This window comes from Amblyomma americanum, chromosome 2 (assembly GCF_052857255.1).
Source record: "Amblyomma americanum isolate KBUSLIRL-KWMA chromosome 2, ASM5285725v1, whole genome shotgun sequence".
Classification (NCBI taxonomy): Eukaryota; Metazoa; Arthropoda; class Arachnida; order Ixodida; family Ixodidae; genus Amblyomma; species Amblyomma americanum.
The window spans coordinates 51,091,350-51,112,746 of NC_135498.1; the positions used below are offsets into that span (position 1 = coordinate 51,091,350).

General features: G+C 47.3%; 2 protein-coding genes across 18 annotated transcripts; one reads left to right on the forward strand and one right to left on the reverse strand.

The window, feature by feature from the left end:
- Positions 1-1,974: 1,974 nt before the first annotated feature.
- On the forward strand, positions 1,975-8,564 carry LOC144121214 (uncharacterized). 17 transcript variants are annotated; one of them, XR_013312572.1, is made up of 7 exons: positions 1,979-2,470; positions 2,871-2,934; positions 3,031-3,366; positions 3,540-3,696; positions 4,685-4,846; positions 5,036-5,222; positions 5,422-8,562. XR_013312572.1 is itself a non-coding variant. In XM_077654306.1 (5 exons), exons 1-5 carry the CDS (start codon positions 2,144-2,146, stop codon positions 4,553-4,555), a joined length of 888 nt encoding a protein of 295 aa, XP_077510432.1. In that variant the 5' UTR covers positions 1,979-2,143; the 3' UTR covers positions 4,556-8,561. The 17 variants fall into 17 exon arrangements, 6 of the variants coding, with proteins under 6 accessions (XP_077510432.1, XP_077510431.1, XP_077510430.1 ...); XR_013312565.1 differs by having other exon boundaries at positions 3,540-4,443; positions 4,552-5,579; positions 6,210-6,383; positions 6,765-8,561; XR_013312571.1 differs by having other exon boundaries at positions 1,975-2,470; positions 4,685-5,222; positions 5,422-8,561.
- A 4,448-nt stretch (positions 8,565-13,012) lies between these two features.
- Positions 13,013-20,816, reverse strand: LOC144121216 (uncharacterized). The gene is made up of 3 exons (XM_077654307.1): positions 20,698-20,816; positions 19,697-20,042; positions 13,013-16,584 (listed from the first exon to the last, which is right to left on the reverse strand). Exons 1-3 carry the CDS (start codon positions 20,700-20,702, stop codon positions 16,210-16,212), a joined length of 726 nt encoding a protein of 241 aa, XP_077510433.1. The 5' UTR covers positions 20,703-20,816; the 3' UTR covers positions 13,013-16,209.
- Positions 20,817-21,397: the final 581 nt, after the last annotated feature.

Genomic DNA, 21,397 nt, shown 5'->3' on the forward strand with positions numbered 1-21,397 from the left:
AGAGGGACACACAAACCTGCATCCTAGTTCACAGACTATACAGCACAAGAGGTCACCCTCACATCGACCCGCGAGTACTCCTATGTCATGGTCACGGTCTTACCTTTGCGGAGAAAAGACTCCTCGATTCATGTGCTTAATATATACTGCCCCCCAAAACTTAAAGACGTAACTTTTTCTAAGCTCTTTACAGAAGCAATGCGCGTGGCTGGACGCGACCCCCTGCTCATTGTAGATTTCAACGCTCCATGTCGGCAATGGGGCTACCTTAGGAAGGAACCCTGAGGCAGGAAATTGGCGGAACTAATTTCGACTTTCGGTGTAACCCTCCATACCGATCCGGCCATCCCCACTCGCATGGGCAACTCAGTAACCAGGGATACGTGCCCAGATTTGACCCTTACCCGCAATATTCGGCACGCCGACTGGCTTAACACCCAAGACACCCTTGGCAGTGACCACTGCATCATTAATACGACCATTTAAACACGGCCCCTTAAACGCCGCACAACGCAAGCACATATTCCCGATTGGACTAAGTTCCGCTCGAAACTTCCCTCTGTCGACATCGTTCACTCGGGATATCAAGAATGGGTGACCTCTCTAATGACAACTCTCCGCAAAAACGAACAATGCATTCAGCTCACTGATTCCACCCCTGAAGTAGACAACCACTTTCTCCATCTTTGGGAGGCCCGCCGCAGTCTCACCAAACGATGGAAAAAGCAGAAACACAACAAGAAACTCAGACACCGCATTCTTGAACTCACCCACAAGGCTGCCGACTATGCCGCTCAGTTAGCCGACACTAACCGGGTGGACCGATGCAACACTGCTGCGCGCCAGATGTCTGGCCGCAACACCTGTCGCATGTTTCGTGCACTTATTGACCCCAATCAAACGCGTGCAGAAACGGCGCGGCACCTACAACGTGCAATGCATAACTTTCCCGGTACTACAACACAACTGGCCCGAACATTGTGTGACAGATATCTCTGTACCACGGTGGACCCTCGCCTTTCTCAATGCTCATACATAGGGCAAACAAATCTGGAGCTGGACACCCCCTTCGAGTTCCATGATTTGAAGGAGGCCCTAGCCAAAATGAAACGCGGTACTGGTGCTCCAGCGCTGGCAGTTGTCCGGAACGCACTCAACGTTACAGACGCTAAGCCGCATCTAGTTGCCCGATACACCACAGCTTTCGCTCTCTAACTAGTTCAACAGTAGTTAAACCACAGCTAATTTTTTTCAGCGTAATTAATTTACTTTGCACCCTTACGTCATAATGACATCTGGGTCATGCTACGACTCCATAATCACAATCGTGTTTTGACCGTTTTCATTCCGCAGCTCAACGTGTGATATCACGACACTCGACCTAATAATTGGCTTTTGGGGGAAAGGAAATGGCGCAGTATCTGTCTCATATATCGTTGGACACCTGAACCGTGCCGTAAGGGAAGGGATAAAGGAGGGAGTGAAAGAAGGAAGGAAGAAATAGGTGCCGTAGTGGAGGGCTCCCGAATAATTTCGACCACCTGGGGATCTTTAACGTGCACTGACATCGCACAGCACACGCGCGCCTTAGCGTTTTTCCTGCATAAAAACGCAGCCGCCGCGGTCGGGTTCGAACCCGGGAACTCCTGATCAGTAGCCGAGCGCCCTAGCCACTGAGCCACCGCGGCGGGTCGACCAATCTGGATTTTCTCGGCATGCCAAACACAAACTGCGGCAGTTTCTCCGCTGAACGGGAAGGTGAAGAGGTTACTTGATGTTATCACAACAATGTGATGTTATCACATCACATTTTATGACTTCGAAGTTTTTTACGCGATTTTCGACGAAGAAATCCCAAAATGCTCGAATAAAATTCTATTGATACTCCGCCTCCAGCAACGCGCGGAGAAAGTCGGGAGAGCCAAGTGGAAGCGACCGGAAACGACGTCATCGTTGCCTCGCGATGAGCCCGGCCCATTTCCTCCCTGTGGTTTTGCTGCGACTAGCCGACCAGCGGCGCCGAGAAGACATCGCCCGTAGAGTCACTGAGTGACTCTAATCGGCCGCATTTTTATTTTGTATGTGTATTTGATAAGTTTGCCTACAAGTGGGCGAGGCGGGGTAAAAAAGCTTAGCACTCAGCATGCCGTTTTTCTGCGCGGCGTACGGCTGCAGGAACAGAAGTGGCCGTGACGATGTTGCGTTCCACCACTTCCCTAAAGACAAGGCGCTTGCTAAACGGTGGATTGCAGCTGTCAAAAGGAAGAACTTCATGCCCTCAAGGAACAGTATGCTCTGCTCGGATCACTTTCGTGACACGGATTACCACCGGAACCTGTCACTGACACGGGCGATGGGCATCACAGTGAAATCTGCTCGGCTCAAGCCTGGCGTCGTTCCTTCGGTGTTCGCGCACAGACGCGCGTCGCCGCCACCAAGAGCAGCTTTCGTCAAAAGAAGAAAGCAAGAGGTAAGAGCTCAAACGCGCAGCATAGATATCTTCTGTTAAGTTAGCAAAATGTGGTTATTCAGAAAATTGTATTTACGAGAGCGCGAGCTGCGCGGCAATGCGCCGAACGCGCAGCCGTTGCCCCTAATCAGTGCTGTCGTCCGTGCGCTTGTGAGCGTCGGCCGCTTTGCACATGGATTGTAAATGCGTCAGCCGCTTAACGAGTGCGCTGATAAACTCCGCGACCGACTATGAGCGATGAACATCGCAAGCTCTCCATGCCTTTTGGTCAAGGCCGTGGTTTACTGCAGCAAAACTGATACGGAGCCGCTCACATATACGAGAGTTAATTGTCGGTTAGCCTGGTTATATTTGTATGCATATGTGCTGAAGCTTATTTGCTTATCGCACCTCCTTGCAGATTCTGACTGAACTTCTAGGAAATATTCATGACACTGTGGAAACAACTGACGTCGTGAGTACAAGTAAGAAAATTAAATATGTACTGCATGCCCTACCATGTATGCCTACAGGCACATAATCTTCAGCTTCACTCAACGAAAACAATATTTCCTTTACAGGTGCGCCAGTTCAAAATGAGCCTGATTCTTGTAAAAATGAAAACACTATTGCTTCTACAAGTGTGCCAGATCAAGCTGAGCTTGCTGTAGAAGAGATTGGTGATAGTGAAGCACAAGCTGCTGAGGCTACTCTGTTTGAGCTTGCTTCAGCAGAGAACAACCGAGTTGAAGGTGCTGCAAACACCTCCCAAGCGGCTTGCCAAGCAGCTTCTACTGTAGACAAGTCTATGCAAACACCGGCGCCAGCTCCAACACGTAGCAAAGCATCACAAGCAAGGTTAAAAAAACGCACTGCTTCACGCTCCATTCAAGCAAGACTAAGTGGTGTGTCCATTGGTATGTACTAAACTTAGGATGCTGCATGCAGAATTATTTTTCAGTACACAGCAAAGTATAGAGTAATGATGCTCTCTTTAAGTCAAGGGTTAATGTCTGCAGCTACATTCAGTTGAAATAGTGTGTGCAGCTAATTACCAAACTCTGTGTACCTCATGTACATTCCCTTTTAGGTATCCAAGTTGGCAGCACCACTACAGATACAGCAATGCAGACTACTGTACCCTGTGAACTGCAGCGTGGCAGCGAAGAGGAAAAGTCAATGGACACTGAGGAATTGCCATCTGACAAAACTGCTGATTACAGCCCTCTGGATGAGTTAGCAGAACAGTATGTTTTCAGTATTTTCCCCCCAATTCCTGCTACCAGCTTCGTACTGAGCTCTTTGCAGCACAGGACTTTTAATTACAAATGTGCCATAATCATGTTAACCCCTAGTGGCTGCTTAAAACATTCATCATCATCAGCCTGACTACACGCACTGCAGGGCAAAGGCCTCTCCCATGTCTCTCCAATTAACCCTGTCCTTTGCCAGCTGCATCCACCCTATGCTTGCAAACTTCTTAATCTCATCCGCCCACCTAACCTTCTGCCGCCCCATGCTGCACTTACTTTCTCTTGGAATCCACTCCGTTACCTTTAAGGACCAGCGGTTATCTTGCCTTCGCATTATATGCCCTGCCGAAGCCCATTTCTTCCTCTTGATTTCGACTAGGATGTCATTAACCCGCGTTTGTTCCCTCACCCACTCTGCCCACTTCCGGTCTCTTAACATTACACCTATCACTTTTCTTTCCATTAATGCAAAGAAAACAAGAGGTCTGTGTGTGATTGAGATTTACTGTTACAGTGTTTACTTCATTGGTTCTTGCAGACGTGAAGTGTTCGGTCACGAAACCTGCATAGAAAGAGAAACAACAGAGTTTTTTTCATTCAAGAGAAGCTCTTGAGGGAACTATTCAAAGTATGCAACAGATGTCTTGCACACTGCAAGACAGTTACTCATTGCCGAGGCACGCTTGTGCATGTGCGCTCTGAATGTGCCTCTGGCCACCAATTTACTGGACTAACCAGGAAGTAGTCCGGCAGCAGCCCATCTTAAACGTGCAGCTTTGTGCGGCAGTCTTTTTTTTTGGATTGAACCCCTCTGCCACGTTGAGGATGCTGAACTCTATTGACGTGCAGGTAGTCACTAGAAGAACATTCTTTAATCTACAGCGTGTTTATCTGCAGCTAGCCATCGACAGAGTGAGTAGACATCCCAGAGGCTTTGCTTATGTTAGTCTCATTGCATTGTTTGATATGAAAACCTTTTCAGGTTTGGAAATAAGAACATAAGGTGCTTCTAGAAGACGCCAAGAGTCTGTTCAGGCTTGCTGGTGACGGACGAGCCGGCTCTCCAGACTACAGTGCCAAATTTGGCACGTACACATTCATGAAACTCAAAAGCAACAAGATTCTTCACTTCGAGCTTGTGCAGGCTTGTTATGTGTCGATGTTGCATTGTTATTTACTATCAGCATTTGTTAATCCTTTTAAAGATGCTATGCTTGATAAGGTGCACAGTGATTGCTTTTTCAAGGATGATTCATAGCCACTGTTATTGCTGCCCTTCTCTGGTGTTCTTTTGATACACATCAATTACAAAGCTGTGTGCCATATATTTCAGTCAAATGAGGTTGGTGGGAGCTGTAGAATGGAGCTTGCCGGCTTCAAGCTTGCCTTGGAATTTCTCGCCTGCCACATCATCAAAGTTCAGGCAGTTGTGACCAACAGGCATGTGGAGATCAAAAGCTTTCTGCGAAAAAACCGAAACGACATCACAAATGGATTTGATGTGTGGCATGTGGTGAACGGTATGTTATAGCAGCGTTTTTCTTTTCACGGGTTCAAGCGAATGTTATTTCTGCAAGAAAACTGTGTGCGCAACAGCTGTATCGATTGCCCCCTTTCTGCAAACCATATGCCCGGTGTCTCGAAGAAGCTTGTTGCAGCTGCCAAACAAGCAAGTTGCAGCCAGTTGAAATTATGGGCAAAATCTATTGCCAACCACAGTTACTTGGCTGCTGCAACAAGTGATGGCCACAAGAACCTGATTGTGCCAAAGTGGACATCAATCCTGAACCACATCAGGGACATCCATGTGCATGACAACAAGTTGTTCCCTGCTTGCCTGCATGGAGATATTGAACCCAAGGAGTGGCTTCATGAAGGTATGCTCTTTTGTCTGTTGTCTTTTATGACAGTGTTGTCCCTCATTCAGCGTTATAGTAGCATTACCTCACTCCACCTTTAAAGTGCACGGTTTGAAAGCTAGATTTCATATATTTGTTGACAGGAACAATTTTCTAGAGATTCATTGCTAGCACAGGCAATAGGCAACTCTAAGTATGACAGGCTGTTTTACTAGGCTTCTACATATCTGCTACCGCAGGTCACCACACACCACTCACAGGTAAACATTGCGAGGTGCTACAGTGGGCAAAAATCTTGCTTTTTCGGCCCATGCTTTATTTTATGCAAGTTATTGTCGTAGGTTCCAGGCATCTTCTTTCACATGGCTCTCACTATCACAGTGGCAAGAGCAGAAACGTTGCTAACACATCTAGGCATTCTAGGGACCGTCTTTTTTATCCTGTTCTAACTTGAAGGTTTTGTGTGTGACCTCAAAACATTCAAATTCTATCATGTTGTGTGGTCTCTGTCATCATCTATTAATATCTGTTGGATCTCTTTCATAGATAACAGTTTAATATGGTTTCTGGTGTGAGTAATACAATCTCAGCAAAACTTGTTTTCCGCTCTTGATGTGTGTATCGATGAGAAAAATTGTTTCCCTTCAGTCTAGACTCCAAGGCTTTCAAGAAAGTAAAAGTAGCCTTGGCCAGAACTCTCCTTGCCAACCTGCCGCACCTGTCGACGTCAACTCGGACGTACGGCTTGGAGACATTCCATAACCTTCTGCTTTACTTTGATCCGAAATTTTGCCAGTATTCTTATCCTCGAATAAAGGCCTGGTAAGTCCTAGCGGCCAAATATTTTCATTGCTGTACGACTTGCATGAAAGGGAAGGAAGATTTAGAACAAGCATTTTTATGTACTCTGTGATCTGCATTTAGAAGAAATGGCTGTGCCAAACATGGGCAAGGTGATTGATTGATACCTGCAATTTAAATCCCAGAGCTGCACCTGGGCTATGAGGGATGCATAAAGAGCTGCCACAAGAATAACAGAACTACTGATACCATGTTTTATATGAGCAGTTCACTGGTCGATGAAAAGAGTTACTAATGCCTTTGCATGTTTTGGATTGGGTTGCCCTTGAGGAATGTACAGAAGTCGGTGGTGTTTTTGCTGCAACTATTTTCTAGTATATAGCAGGCTGTGTGCATTTTCAGGACGAGACTAGCAGTGCTCCACCAGAAAGAAAATTCTGGAAGACTGCAGGCAGCAACAAAGCATGGAACTGCATGGTGGCAGGTAAAATATCCAAAGGCAAGAGGAGGGGATCCTGTTGCGTACCCTGTCAAGGAAGAGCCCACATACCATAAGCATATAAATGCATTCATTGCCACAGCTTGTTCATACCCTTTCAAATGGTTATTACGCAGGCTACATCCATAAGCTGCTGAACCTGGTCGTGTCAGAAGTCGCGAAGCCTATGCTGAACGACAGTGAAAGCAGTGCCCCATCAACTCCTCCACCCCTCAGCAGCAGTTCCCCTCATGTGGAGAAGACAGAACTGATTATGAGGAAAAAAACTAGGTTTAATATTCCTCAGAGCACTGCACAAACCACACTGCCCAAGAATATTGAAGTTCAGTTGTCCGCAGATGCACAAGATCTGTTGTAAGATCACTAACGGCTAGAGCTAACCCTACCAGCAAGACCACCTCAAATCTCAATGGCCACTACTACATCACTACGTAGTAGGATGGTTTTGAATATTGTCATTGATTTATTGTATGTAGTATTTTTTTTTGCAGTTTTACACTTACGAGGCTCAGAAATCGGCCTAATTTTCTGATGTTATTTCCATACCAATTTTTTCTTGTACAAACAAATACTAATTTTCTTCATATATGCAAGTAAGAATTATTAGCTATAAAATAGCAAAATTTCAGAACTATCAACCAACATTTCCCATGACCATGCATTGCATGGGTAAGAATAGTGGGTTTTCAGTTCTTGCATATTAACTCGACACCTTTGTAAATAGGTAACATCCTAACATGTTTGAGAGCTTTGGTATCAAACTGACACAATGAAACAAAAGACTAAAAATTTGACAATGAGCAAGAAATGAGTGATGCATGGGCTTGTTATTCTGGCCTTTGCTCAGCTCAGTGTATTGAAGCACAGGCTTTTAGAAAAGTCAATTTACTGGACGTACTCTACACATCAGTTACACTAATTTGACTACGTAACATATTTTCTTGCTATGAAGACAACAGACCCATTGATACAGCAAGCAAAATAATGTGTTTTTGTACTGCCTCCTTGGTCTAATCCACAGTTCCAGCTCTTCCTTGAACGGTGCTGATGGGGCCTGCTTGGAAGTGATCATGCTTTTCACGAACCCTAAAAGTGATACAATGTAATCGTCACATGGAAGAAAATCACGTGCATAGAAAACCACCTTTAATAATATGCATGCACTTACTTGCCTGAAGGGAAGCACACGTGTCCTTGAATCCTGTATAACTTTCATTCTTGGATGGATATTTCTTTCGAATCGCATTCAAAACACAGCTTGGCAAGATCCTCCTGTTCTTGCCTAGCCTTTTCCATGTAAAGCGCACAAACTGGCGATAAGCCGTGTACCTCATTGTCCTGTGTGAATAAAGACCATAGATTCAAGTTTTTGCAGTCTCTCACCTTTTTATACTGTCCTTGTTGCTTGAACTCAGCTGATGTCTTGCTCTACGAGTGCTACTTCAAGCACTGTCCTGTTGAGGCACACCTCTGAATTTTTTTGTGGTAGAGATGCATCTTGGCTGTTTTTGCTTTTGCTCAATTTTTGCAGCAGAGTTAGTCTTCCTCAACCTTCTTTGCAATACAGTGCCTGCAGGAACACCTGAGGTAAAAATCTTCAATGGTACAGCACTCACTACAAAGGTAAATTGTAAAATGCACGGTCTACCGTGGCAAAGCTACCCATGGGCTATGAGGGACACAGTAGTGGAGATGACTACAGAGACCACTGTTTCGTCAGCAGAAGCAATATTACTACCGCTTTCGTGATTTTGTCATTTACCGTGAAATCCGCCGTGGTGGCAGTGTTGCGATTTTGGCGTTCAGCTGCTGATCTCTAAGTCGTGGGTTAATCGCACAGCACATGAGCGTTTCTATATTTCGCCTGCATCGAAATACGATCGTCGTGGCTGGGTTCGAACCCGCGAATTCGAGATCGGCAGCTGACCACCAAAATTAGAACCACCGCGGCGGATTTCACGGCAAAGGTCAAAATCATGAAAACACAACCACCGCGGCGGGTTTCATGCAAAGGATGAAATCACGAAACGGTCCCCATCGTCATACTGTGCTTATGAGGCAAGTGTGATGTGTTGATGGCAAAAGAGTCGTACAGCGTTGCTCTGCTCATTTCAGCGTTGGGACTCTAGCGCCGAGCATTGACAGTTTTTCAAGCTCACTAGACGCAGAGTCGCGGAAAAACTCCACTGCATGTCACCTGAGTGTCCGAGTATCCTTACTAGCAAATGTTTGCCCTTGCGCGGTGCTTCGGACCATACTTGCTGCCGAAGCGCGCAGTATAAATCGCGCTCTTTGCTTCACAGCCTAGCATAACATAGCCTGCAAGCGATTTCCGGCTACAGTAAGCGACTATTCGAAACGTAGCCGCTTTGAAGGACATAGAACCAATTTCCCTGAATGCATGCACATCTCGTACGCATCAATGCACCCGACGGTGCAACCTCCCCTGCGCGACATGCTAACACTCCGGGATGATGACGCACTCCAAGCTTTTCAACAATGCCTAATATATTATTTTGCTTTAGTCTGTTCATTTTTACACGCCCGTGTACGCTCACAAGAAAGAAATACGTACCAGTCAGTGCTTCCCACGCGAGAAAAAGTTGCCACCTCACTTCAGCTACCAGTTGAGTCCGAGCTGTCATTTTCCAATGTTTGTCGCTTCTGCGAGGAAGCTGGGGGCTCGAACATATACGGAGAAGCGCTAATGTCTTTCGGAGAGCACAGATATTCCATAATCACGAATATCTGCCGATAAATAAACTGTACAGCAGCGAAAACCCGCCGCTTATCCCAGCACGTGAAACGACAACAGCCGAGATGGCAACGATGACGTCAATAAGCTTTCGACCAATCACGAGCGGAGACTGCCCGTTTGAAATAGCCTGCGGCGATTGCTGCTTATTTCTTGAAAATGAATGTCCATATCATAGTTTTTGGGCGATTTAAATGCCATATTCGAATTGACAGGGCACAAATCTCGAAACTCAAACCGCTCGAAACTCATTTTTTTTTAGAAACCACTTCACCTTCCCTAAAGGGGCCCTGAAAGGGGCTCTAATAAAGTTGCGGTATATTGTCCAGCAAGATTTTTTTTAATGCGCTTTGTACAAGCTGCGTTATCTGTAGTCAAAATTTGAATTTCAACGTCTTCGCGCCTTTCCCTCTCCTCTCGTCACTTTTTGCACGCTGGAAGATCGGCGCTCCTTCGGCGGCCCCACCTCCGGCAGCGGTCCATCCGCCGGAGATACGCGGCTTACTGGCCGCGGCCATGGTAGCTGCCTGACGCCTGATAGAATCTAATGGCCAAATCTCTACTTGTATACGCAGTTGCGAGCGACGGAGGAGGGTGCGAGCATGAAAAGGTCCCCGGGAAGGGCTCTTCAAATTTCGCGCGTGATTGTGGGTCTTTTGCTGCGTGTGGAAGTGTATTATTTGGCTCAGGTTTTCATGACAACACAATGTAGTGATTGAACGAATTCATGTGCACTCCTCGGAAGGTGTTTCAGAGCCCCTTTAACGTTGTGTAAAACAAGCGTTGGTTAGGTTGGCTTTCCCCGCACAGCACCACCAGCATGCGACGGCAGGTCAAGCGAAGCCAGTGTGGCTTCCCCGCATCATAGCCGTGTGGCGTGGAAAACGGTACACCAAAGCGAAAGTTATCGCCGTTTTCATCACCTTCCCGACATGCGCGCAGGATGGTTGCTATAGTCGAATACAAGTAAAGAAAAAAGCGGATTTTCCCCATTCAAAGGACCCTCTTCCAGACAATGGCGTTGCCCAATTATCATGAACCTGCTAGCGGGGCAGTGCATGGTGGGGCAGATGAAAGGGGATATAGTGGTCTCCCTTCATTGTCACGCTACCCACGTTAGCAGGTTCATGAGAATTGGCCGACGCCACTGACTGGAAAGGAAAAGCCGCTCTTTCTTCGTCTTGTATCCGATATACGTATACAACCGTCCACGCCGCTGCTGGCGGGGCGCCGTCGACGGGTGCGAGAGGAGTGAACGCGTGCTGACCGTCGTGCTACCAACCCTCCAAACCGCTGCATCTTCCGAGACACTGTTGGAGAGTGCGAAATAAAGACACATCCACCATGTAAGAACGCTAGTGCGAGAAAAGCGCGAGTCTTGGCGCGAACGCTTGTCGCACCGCCACTAGTCACTTGTGCACTGCGGTGAAACCTGCTGCCTGCCTTCCAAGCGGGCGCTGTTTCGCGCTGGCGAGTTAGACATGCCCGTCTTCATGGCTAACCGCGTTCGATACATACAACAGAAATAGCATGGCTGCTGAAGATATTTGTGAAGCACTCGTTATAGCCAATAACTCGTAATATCCGTGTACATTACATCGAGGTTTAACGTACTGCACAACTCCGAGTTTACGCCTAGACATGGGTTAGCAATATGGTGCAAGAACCCCACATTGGGCAGCCGTTGCATCTTTGTCTGAATACATTTGGGCGGGCTTCCTAAGGTCTGCTGACGATTATCAGCAACCCGGTTATCAACTGCCAGAAGAGTACATTAGAACCGCGCTGTTACGTTTCTGACGGGACCGCGAGAAAAAAAAAAAACGCACTAACCGGGAAACGCAGTGGCCGGAAAGCGAGCGTGAGCGGTCTAATCGGTTGCTTCTCTCTCGCCCCGAGCGGCTGCAGCTCGGAAGCAAAGTGCTCGGTGAGAGGCAGCTCAGCCAAGATTCCCTTTGCGGGTTGCCGAAGAAAAAGAAACAATAAATGGGAGGGACAGACAAGCTCCGTCTTAAGGGCATGACACTTATTGTCCACATATGCGAAATTGGTAATTCTTACGCTTCACTGCCTTGCAATGGCAGCTGCTGCTACCTGTGGGGCACTCAGCCTGTGGGCATCCAGGTTGCCCTTCCCGAGCAACCTCTTGTGGCCAATCAATAATTTAACTGCCCCCTGCCACGATGGTCAGTTTGCTCACAATCCGGTGGGCAGGTTGTGATGACACCACAAGTTCACGAGTCCTAAGGGTGGCCCACCTAGGCTGTTTCTCCAGGGATTTCTATCTGCGTGCTCCGGCTGCGAGGCTTCAAACGGTCGCCAACGCCTATGCTGCACAATTTATATTCCGACATGGCGGTACCCACGCTCTCGAGTAAAAAAGGCAGCGAGCGTGGATGGCGCAGCAGCTGTCCTTTTACCTTTCACCTGTCCTTCTACCGACGGCAGCCCAGACAGACCGAGTAAGGGCGGCACGAGGACCTCGCAGCAGCGAGAGTGGAGCCGGCCACAACGCGTAGAGGGTGAACCTTCAACCCTTCAACTACCGGAACTGCCGTGGCGGATCGATCATGCTCGTGCTACGAGGACCGCGCTGGAGCGAGAGCGTAGGCAGCGTCAGCACGAAACATTAGTCGCCGCCCCCCGGCGTACACATATTGTTTGACTGGGGCCGTTAATGCAGGGGAGGCTGCCAAAAGCAGTGCATCTGCAAAACCATATATTATTCTGCCAAGTACCATTCGTTCCTCTCAAAGCCTTGGCGAGCGCTCGGACAAAGACAAAGAGTGGTATAAAACGAAGAGTCAGCACCGGGAATCACGGTAGAAGCTGTGAGGCGCTCAGTGTTCAGGCCCTCTGGCTACGATTTTCAGAGTGTGAACTACTTTTTAGATGCGGATAGAGTCTGAGCGATTCTCACTACTAGCTGTGTACCATACTGCCACATATTATTATTACTTCTCGAAGTTTCTATGAGTCGCAGGATGAAATTGTGGCAAGAGATTAAACAAAGTGCAGGAGGTTGCCGGTCATGGTTATATCTGTCGAAATGAATTATTCCTGTGTTCGCTTTGGTTGTATGGCGAACTACTTTTCAAGCACAGACTCAGCTTGCCGAACAGGTACGTTGGCTTTGGCAGCATTAGCTCCTATCTATGAAACGGAGTATAGTTTTTCTTTACCTATAGTACTTGCAACATGCTACTCTGGAATGTGCAAAGGCTCTGTAGCTGATGCTATCGTTCGTGTGCACAGAATGCCCTAAGCGCCTGCCATTAGCTCTCCATGTGCCCGAGCAGCTGTTGGTGGAACGGAGGCAGCAGCAAAGAGGGGGTTGCAGGGGAAGGGGGTGACATTGGGGCAAGCGTGCGTGTGGCCCTCGTATAACGCCCCTCGTACAACACCGTTGCAGTGGATCCTTTATTCAATCTATGAGGAAAATACTCTATGTACATGCACCAGCAAGTCGACTGTGCCTCTTATGTACAGGAAATCTGCAACAACATAAAGGCAAACTTATGTGCTTCACACTTGTTCCTACTACTTCACCAGCTCCATATTAACAAAGCAGTGGGATGCAAAATCCCAGCGCCATTCATTTCATTGTCTGTACCCTACGCTCTCACCTCATGGCAAACCACTCCACACTCCTTGAAAATGCCACGTCTGTTCATGGCATGTACAGAATCTGTAAGTCACATAACTTTCGCTTACTGTGCACAGCATAAGCATAAGGAATAACAAAAACATTCCTCAAGTTTCAAATTTCGCACATGCATGTAATAGCTTCTTTCTTAATATTGAAAAACAAAAGGTAAGAACTAAACAAGAAGTTTTTTTTTTTTTTTTACCTAACAGCACAATCAGAGCACTCCCTCAAGCATACATCTCATAGGTTCCTGACACAACAACAAATTTGTACACCTCCTAAAGAGCTGAGAAATTCCTTGCACACATTGGCTATGACGAACAAGAAACACTAGATGCAACTCTAACAGAAATAGAATTTAATCAGGCAGACAGTGCATTGCAAAAACGAAACAAGGCTGCAAAACATAACAGATGAAAATATGGCTCGAAACAAATTGATAAAAAAAAAATGTGAACAGGTAGACATGCCACTCTGAGAAGAACAACAGAAACAAAATCACTGCAATCACATAAGCACTTGACATGCCCTACCTTGATCAGCCACTGACTACGACGGCTGAGACAACCTTTCAAACATAAGCGCAGTGCCTTCATGTGTCAAAAAAAGAGAGTTAGCCACACACCTTTAGTACAAGAACACAAGCATGCAATCCACTGGCAGGTAACAGTTAACCCAAAGAATCAAGACCCACTCACTTTTGGTAGACTGCGCACAACTAAAAAGCTGAAGAATGCCCAGCAGATATCATGATTACTTCTCTTTGTTCAGCAAGAAAACTGTCGGTTCACAGCAATGGCAGCACTGAGCATATTTTAATAAAAAACAGAAAATAATAAAAAACATCTGGTTATACTGCAATAGCAGCAGTTGCATTAGTTTGCTGCTTCCAGCAGCCTCAATGGAAGGCCTGTTCCAATATTTGTGTGGCTGAATGGAGGCCGACATTGGAGCTGAAACTAAAACTTGCAACACAATCTGCAAACCATCTAAACCCCATGTTAAACCTCTAGAATAATTCTGTATTCCAGATGCCTAAGCTAACCGATCGCTATGCCCGATCCAGTGCACTGCAAAACTACAAATCGCGATCACATGTGAAAAATTTTTTAACCTTCCAAAGTGCAAAGCAGAGACTGCAGTGTGTACCTGCCAAATTTCACTTCCAGTGTACCTCATAAACTCATCTAAGAGCCGCATTCTGAAGGAGCGGCCCCTACACGAAAAAAAAAAAATGTATAACCCTACTTTTTCTTAATTATCTTGTCCAAAATGGGGTGCAGCCCATACACGGTTGCAGCCCTTACACAAGATTATAACGGTATGTGTACACTCCTAGCCACCAGCTTCTGAATTCGCTGAATTGAAAGCTGGCCTTACAGAAGTTGAAGGCCTCCCACTGCAACCAAATCCAACTCGAGAACACTACACATCATTCAGCTGCTTGCCTGCAGCCCAACATTCCAGACTCCAATACTGGCAGTTCTGCAGCATACTAAATTTGCAAGAAAACAGTCATGCCTTGAATAGACTGTGTGGAAATGAGAAGTAAATGTGTAGAACCACATAACAGGTGTGACAGGCCAGATGCAGTTCCTCGCTCTTTTTAAAACGCGAAACGGGTAAAAAAAACACTATGCTTTTAAACTTGCAACAAACTGCTATATATTGCATGCATGCATGCGAGTCGTGACAATATATAACGAATTTCTTTACGGGCATACTTCTGCACTGCCAAGTAACTTTGGTAGCGTTGTCCAAGTCAACACATCAGACCTAGTTTTGCCTGCCAACAGCAGATGTCAGGTGCTATGCGTGGCCGCTTCTTGACAGTCTCTTGCCGGCACAGATGAGCCTTAGAAAGCTACAAGGTCAAGACAGGATTGTGCCATGAGATAGCGATGTCACACCACGTAGCAATAACAGTCCTCCAGCTTTAGACTAGCTCTGCCAATCGGCCCTGTGCAACTGCCTCCCTATACATGAAGACAATGCTCATGTGCCTGCAAGCTTGTAACAGCCTAGGACACTACTAGAAGGCTGAACAGTTGTGTGTCACTTTGTTAGAAATGCATTAAGATGCACTGCCTGAACATAGGGGTGCACTGTCACCTCTGTCTATCAATATACAAGCTCAAGTTCATACTTCTTGCTTTTTTTAAACCAGTGTGTCAGGTGTACAGAGACACACAAAACATGATGCCACACACCTCTAGAGGAAGTGCTGCACCACACCTTCATTTATTTTACTGGCAACAGGTTTACTCCAGGCCACCGTACTGTACAGTGAAACTTCATGGGAACAAACTTCTCTCTGGTGCTAAGGAAAATAAGCAGCTTCAACAGTTAACATGAAAACCACCTATTTTTGCAAAGTACTTGTTCAGGGTATGAGCGCTGTTATTGCACAAACTTGCATCAATGACATGCACCACCTGCAGCTCCAGTCACTTTCAAAAAAAAAAAAAGGCAAACAGGCATAAAACAGCACTTTGAATAGGGCCATTCTTCCCATTATTGGAGTTCTGATGCCACAACCATTAACAAAAAACACTGGTCATTTAACAAAGCTTAAAGAAACAAATATGCCAAGTCATCCGTCCCTCACAAGGTCTACAACAAGGCCCACACAGTTTTGCTGGCAGCAGCTGCAGAAGGAGCATCACTGTGATGCAAAGAATGTCTCAATACTGCCCACACAGCTTCATCCGACTCTACCAAGTGTACTACACCAGAGAACCGATGAAGTTAATTCAAGTTCCACAGTACATTCCGGAGGAACACGGTGTCACCCCCAGTCCAGCAGCAGCCAAGTGCCACAAAAACAGTTCATCACAAAATCCATGAAGTTCATTGATCGGTGGCAAAGGCCAGCCCGTGTCACTGCTCCACCCGTACAAAAGATGGGAAGGAAAAAAAAAAAGCAAACGGTGGCATGCCATTATCACTTGTGGCCTTCGAGGGTAAGCAGCGCTTGGGTGGCTATTACGGAGTCGTTGAACCAGCTCTTGGCGGCCAGCCCGACAGAGTCCTCCACAGGGGAGGAGTCCATCACCAGCAGCATTTCTCCGGGTGCTGTGGCAAGCGTAGACGTGGCTGCAGAAACTCCGACTGCGGCACCGGGCCTGACAAGGGTAGCCTCCTCCCCGGTGGCGGCAGTGGCAGCAGACGCTGGGATCGCTGGTAGCCAGCTCCAGGCAGGCACATCCTGGTTTGGGTCCACCATGTCTAGCGACAACGTCTCGTCGGGTAGACACAGCACCAGGTTGGCACCACTGCGGGCCACAGCCTCTGCTGTGCCATCCAAACACTGGACAGGCTGCGCAAGGCAAGAGAAGGCACCACATGTTGTTGCCTACCATTTTACGAGAACTGTGGGGCTGAAACACATGCACAAGTGTTGTGCGACGCTGCTCGTGTAACAGTGCACAACAGCGCCACAGCATTAAACCATTGCAGCAGAAGCAGCAGCAGCAATATTGCACTTTTAGTTATAGTGAGGCTGAAATATACACACGTAGTCTCAAAAAGTGGCAGGGAGGTTACCACTGTGTTAAGGGATCCAGCGACAGCTGTTAAGGTATCGTTATTTCATGACACCTAGAGGTATCGATATGTAGAGAATATGATAGAGACCTCATATCTGTCTAGTTCTAGCCCACTCTTTAGTTTTCCCACAGGTGCATGTTTTTTGGCCAGCTCCCCTCTCCAGTCCACCGCTTTAGCTGCACGGCGCCATCAATGACCCTCTCCTCGAGGGGAAAATTTCACTGCCTCTGCCACAGATGGACTGTGCTATATTCCTCCGCTCTTGCCTGTGATGACTACCCTCTGGTGACACTTTCCTGCACTCTCGCAACACCCACCTCCTCCCTCGGTAGCCGTAGTCCCAGTAGAGATTTCTCCATTCTCGCCACACCCTCCTCTTTCCATGGTAACCACCCTCCGGTTGCGCCTTCCTATGCTCTCGCCACACCCTCCTCCTTCCAGAGTAACAACCATCCTCATTTCAGGGTAACTACCCTCTGGGTTGTTCCCGTGGCAACCACCCACAGTTCGTGCCTTCTTACGCTCTTGCTAACCATCCTATGGTTTGCGATTCCTCCCCTCTCGCCACACCCTCCTCATTCCTAGGGTCTGTCCTCATCCTTCTGGACAGTTCCTGTCGTAACCAGCCTCCGGTTACACTTTCTTATGCTCTCGCCATACCTTCCAGGTGGTTCCCGTGGCAACCACCGAACGGTTGTGCCTTCTTAAGCTCTCTCTACACCCTCCTCCTTCCACAGTAACCACTCTTCGGTTTATTATTCCTCCACCCCCACTGAACCCTCCTCCTTCCACAGTAACCCATCTACTGATGGTTCCGATGGTAATCACCCACCGGTTATGCATTCCTCTGCTCTTGTCATACCCTCCTGCTTCCACAGTAACCATCCTCCGTTTGGGGGTACCTCCGCTCTCTCAATACCATCCTCTTTCCATGGTAACCACCCTCCGGAAGGCTCCGGTGGTAACCAGCGACCAGTTATACATTCCTCCACTCTCGCCCTACCCACCGAGTGGTTACCATGGTGATGCCCCCACCTCTAATGACTACCACAACTGCTACTACAACGTGAAACCTGGAAACGGGTGCTTAACACTGTCTCTGTAACAAAAATGTCACACCTACCTCCGGCACCTCAGAGGCCCTAGCAAGCCGACAGCACCCAGCGGCACTACAGTAGAACCCCTTGATGGGAAAGTGACTCGGACCAGCAAAAATCTTTACTATATCAGGGTCTTTTATATATCAGTTGCTGGTGATGGCATGGCTCTGAGGATGCTCTCTGGTAATTAATTGGCTACTCACTAAACACTGCGTTGATGAAGTACCGCATTTGCACAAATACATTGCAGCTACGAATATGACGAGAGTTTGATTTCATGTCAAAACCAATATTCTGCATGAACACAGTCATTTTCCTCAGCCTCAGTACCGTTTAAGAGGTATTAGTTAAATGCGTAACACAATTGAGGCGCGGCGGCACTATGTGAGCAGTGCCGCCGCACCTCAGTTTTTTTCCGTAGCTTCCCTATGCTTCGCGCTGCCGTGCTGCGAATGTTCGCCCTTTTCTTCCCTTCCCTACACTTCACTGCACATTTACTGTCTTTCCTTCCTCAGCAACCCGCATTTCCTTCTTTCTACGTTCACAGCCAGCTTTATTTATTTTTTTCATGCACACCGCACGAATTTCCTCACTTTAAGACTAAGAAGTTTGTTTATCCTCACAGCTTCCGAGCCTAATGGTGAAGCTATCTCAAAGAGAATCGTTCCATCGTCTTTGGTATGCATTTGGCTCTGAATGTCCGCCTCGCGCGTGCTGCGTTGTCAACATTTCGTGGGAGGTACGTTGCCACAGCCGAACGCTCTTTACTAAAGCAGTTTTTTTCTTTAAAGCGAAAGCTCTACTACTACCATACAAAGCTGAAGGTCAGTGGCTACAAAATTTGACCTTCAAACCAGGAGGAGCGGAAGCTGGGCTCTGACGTCATGCCACGTGACTCGCAACGCCTCACCACAGCTATGCGCATTGAGCAGATGGCGGTCGCTCGTCTCGCAACTATCGAATCACGTGACTCGCTGGGCCTTGCCACAGCTGCGGAGGTGGAGCCGACGGCACTCTCACAACTGCCAGAAATCGCGTGACGCGCCGTTCGCTATATAAAAGCGCGTGGCGTGCGCTTGCCTTTGTGTGCTTACCTTAACAGAGCTTTCACTCGTCTTACCAGATTCAGCCAGGTTCAACCACAGCTCATTTTTTTTTATCTTTACCATAACCGAAAAATAAACACTTAGTCGTCTATGGGAGGCGAAATAGGACAGCAGTTTCACTTTACTATACCAGACTTTACCATAGCGGGGTTCTACTGCACTTCCAGAATCCGTTATGACTTGCAATATCGCAATACAACAGCAATACTTCGGTGTGTGTTGCTCAAGGCTCTTCAAAGTCATGGCATCAGAGGCACATGTGCAGTAAGCATGGCTAACTGCTGTTTTCACACATGCACCTATTGCCACCCATTCTTATCGGCTCCTAGCAGCTGCGTTTTACTAAGCGTGGCTATCACGAGCTCACATGTTACCTTTCATACTGAGATACCTTGTACTTCGCTTAGCAGCATGGTGCCAGAGTGCACAGCTGTCATAACAAATAACTCCGTCACAGGACAGAAAAAAAACAGACCCACAGCTGTGTCCACGTTGACTTCATTCCTGTCCTGTCCCGGAGTTGTGCTGAACCTACTGATACATGCACCATCTAAACTTAGCTTCAACCTCTCTTATCACAACAATCATCAGCAACAAAAGGGTGCCATTCAGAGCACAGGGAAAGAACCATGTGTGGACTTTATTGCCAGGAAAATTAAGAGGTGCCACTGCTCACCTCAAGTTGGCTCACCAGGCTGACGGGCTGGGCCAGCTGGCTCGCATCGCTCAAGATGATCAGTGTGTCGCACAGGCCCATTGCCTTGAGTTGGTCCGCTGTGGGAAGCTCAGCCAGGGTCACTTGCTGATTGGAGGTGCCAGCAATCGCTCCACTCACACTGCAGCCAAGGACAGCAGTGGTGGCCGCCACTTCTGCTCCAGCCACAGGCACCCCTTCCTTGCCACCCTCCAACTGCTGTACTGGCAATGATGCCCCCTCGCCTCCCTCTTCCCCAGGCGCCCCGGTGGGCACCCAGGAACCTGGACCTCCCTGCGCCGTCTCTACTCCCAAACCACGCACACCTCTGCACACAAAGATGACAACACACAGTGGCCTTCATTAAAGTAAACTGCCAGATGCGACGATACGTACAGTAGCACAGAGCGACCAAACTTGTAAACAAACAACAGTGGATAGTTTTGCATGTCTGCATTAAAATACAAAACAAAAACAGAAGACACCGCCCTTGCAACTCAGAATGGGAATTTACTACAAGCAGGGTGGTGGCATTGAGCAGCATTCAAAGAGAGACTTGATCACTCCAATCATTCTGCACATGTAGTTTTGCTGGAACTAAACTGACTGGCCCAATCAAGAGTCACTGGTCCTGTCATTTCTCTTCATTGTGGAAAATGTTATGGCGAGCTAACTTTGCTAATCGTTTACTTTCAGCTCCCTCTAAAGGCCGAACCCCAGAGCAGAACTAGAAATAATGAGGCTCGTGTAGATGTTACATCGCGGTGAAGGCACAGAAATGCTTCCTACTCATTTCTTTTTGCAATGAGCCAGGCCACATCACTGCAACCGAAGGAAGCATGAGGATTTGGGTCTTTTGCATCTGCACAGATGTTGCCGGGGGCTGGCGTGTGTTGGTGCTAGAATCGGCAACTATTCTCCAGGCCAGCTTGTATGATTCACGAAAGATAACAAAAATGTGAGCACAACACTGCAGTAACCACCTCATTTGATGATGAAGTAGGTCGTGACCACACAGGATGTGCCATTTTCGAGGCTCTCCTGTGGTACTGGCATGAAATGACCTTGTTTCGAAATCTGCAGTACATACGTGGATCGCCCCCAGGGCTGCGATGATAAAGTGAATACAGATATATACATACATTTTTTCGACTGAAAAGTACTCCACAATGCTTTGACAGGTGACATAAGAAATCTTAACATTTTGCAACTTCTGTGCCCTTTATTATGCCTTGTGCTCTGCGCATGTGCTTAAAATAAATCAACATAAGTTTCAAGTTACTGCATTCGTGCGCAATTATGAGACTACTGCCAGTTCGAAAAGCAATGGAAGCCCTCATGACATTCCCTCTCAAAAGGAAATGCGAAATAGGATGCAAAAAGCAGCGAAAGCAGACATGTTTCGAATGAGGCAGCAGGCATTCTGAACTTGAAAAAAACAATGCCCAGCTTGATATATGCAATGCATTTTGCATGTATACCTTTGTCGTTCCAGGTGCTCTATACAAGGAAATTATAGTAGAGTGGCATTTTTGGCCAACTATTATGTGCACATTTACATGCTGAGAAAACCCCCCCATACAACTTAAAGCATTTCTAAAAACTCATCAAATGGTCACTCCTGTAATGTGAATTTCAGCAACAGCTGGGGCAGTGCAAAATGCTCTTAGTAACGGCAGGTAA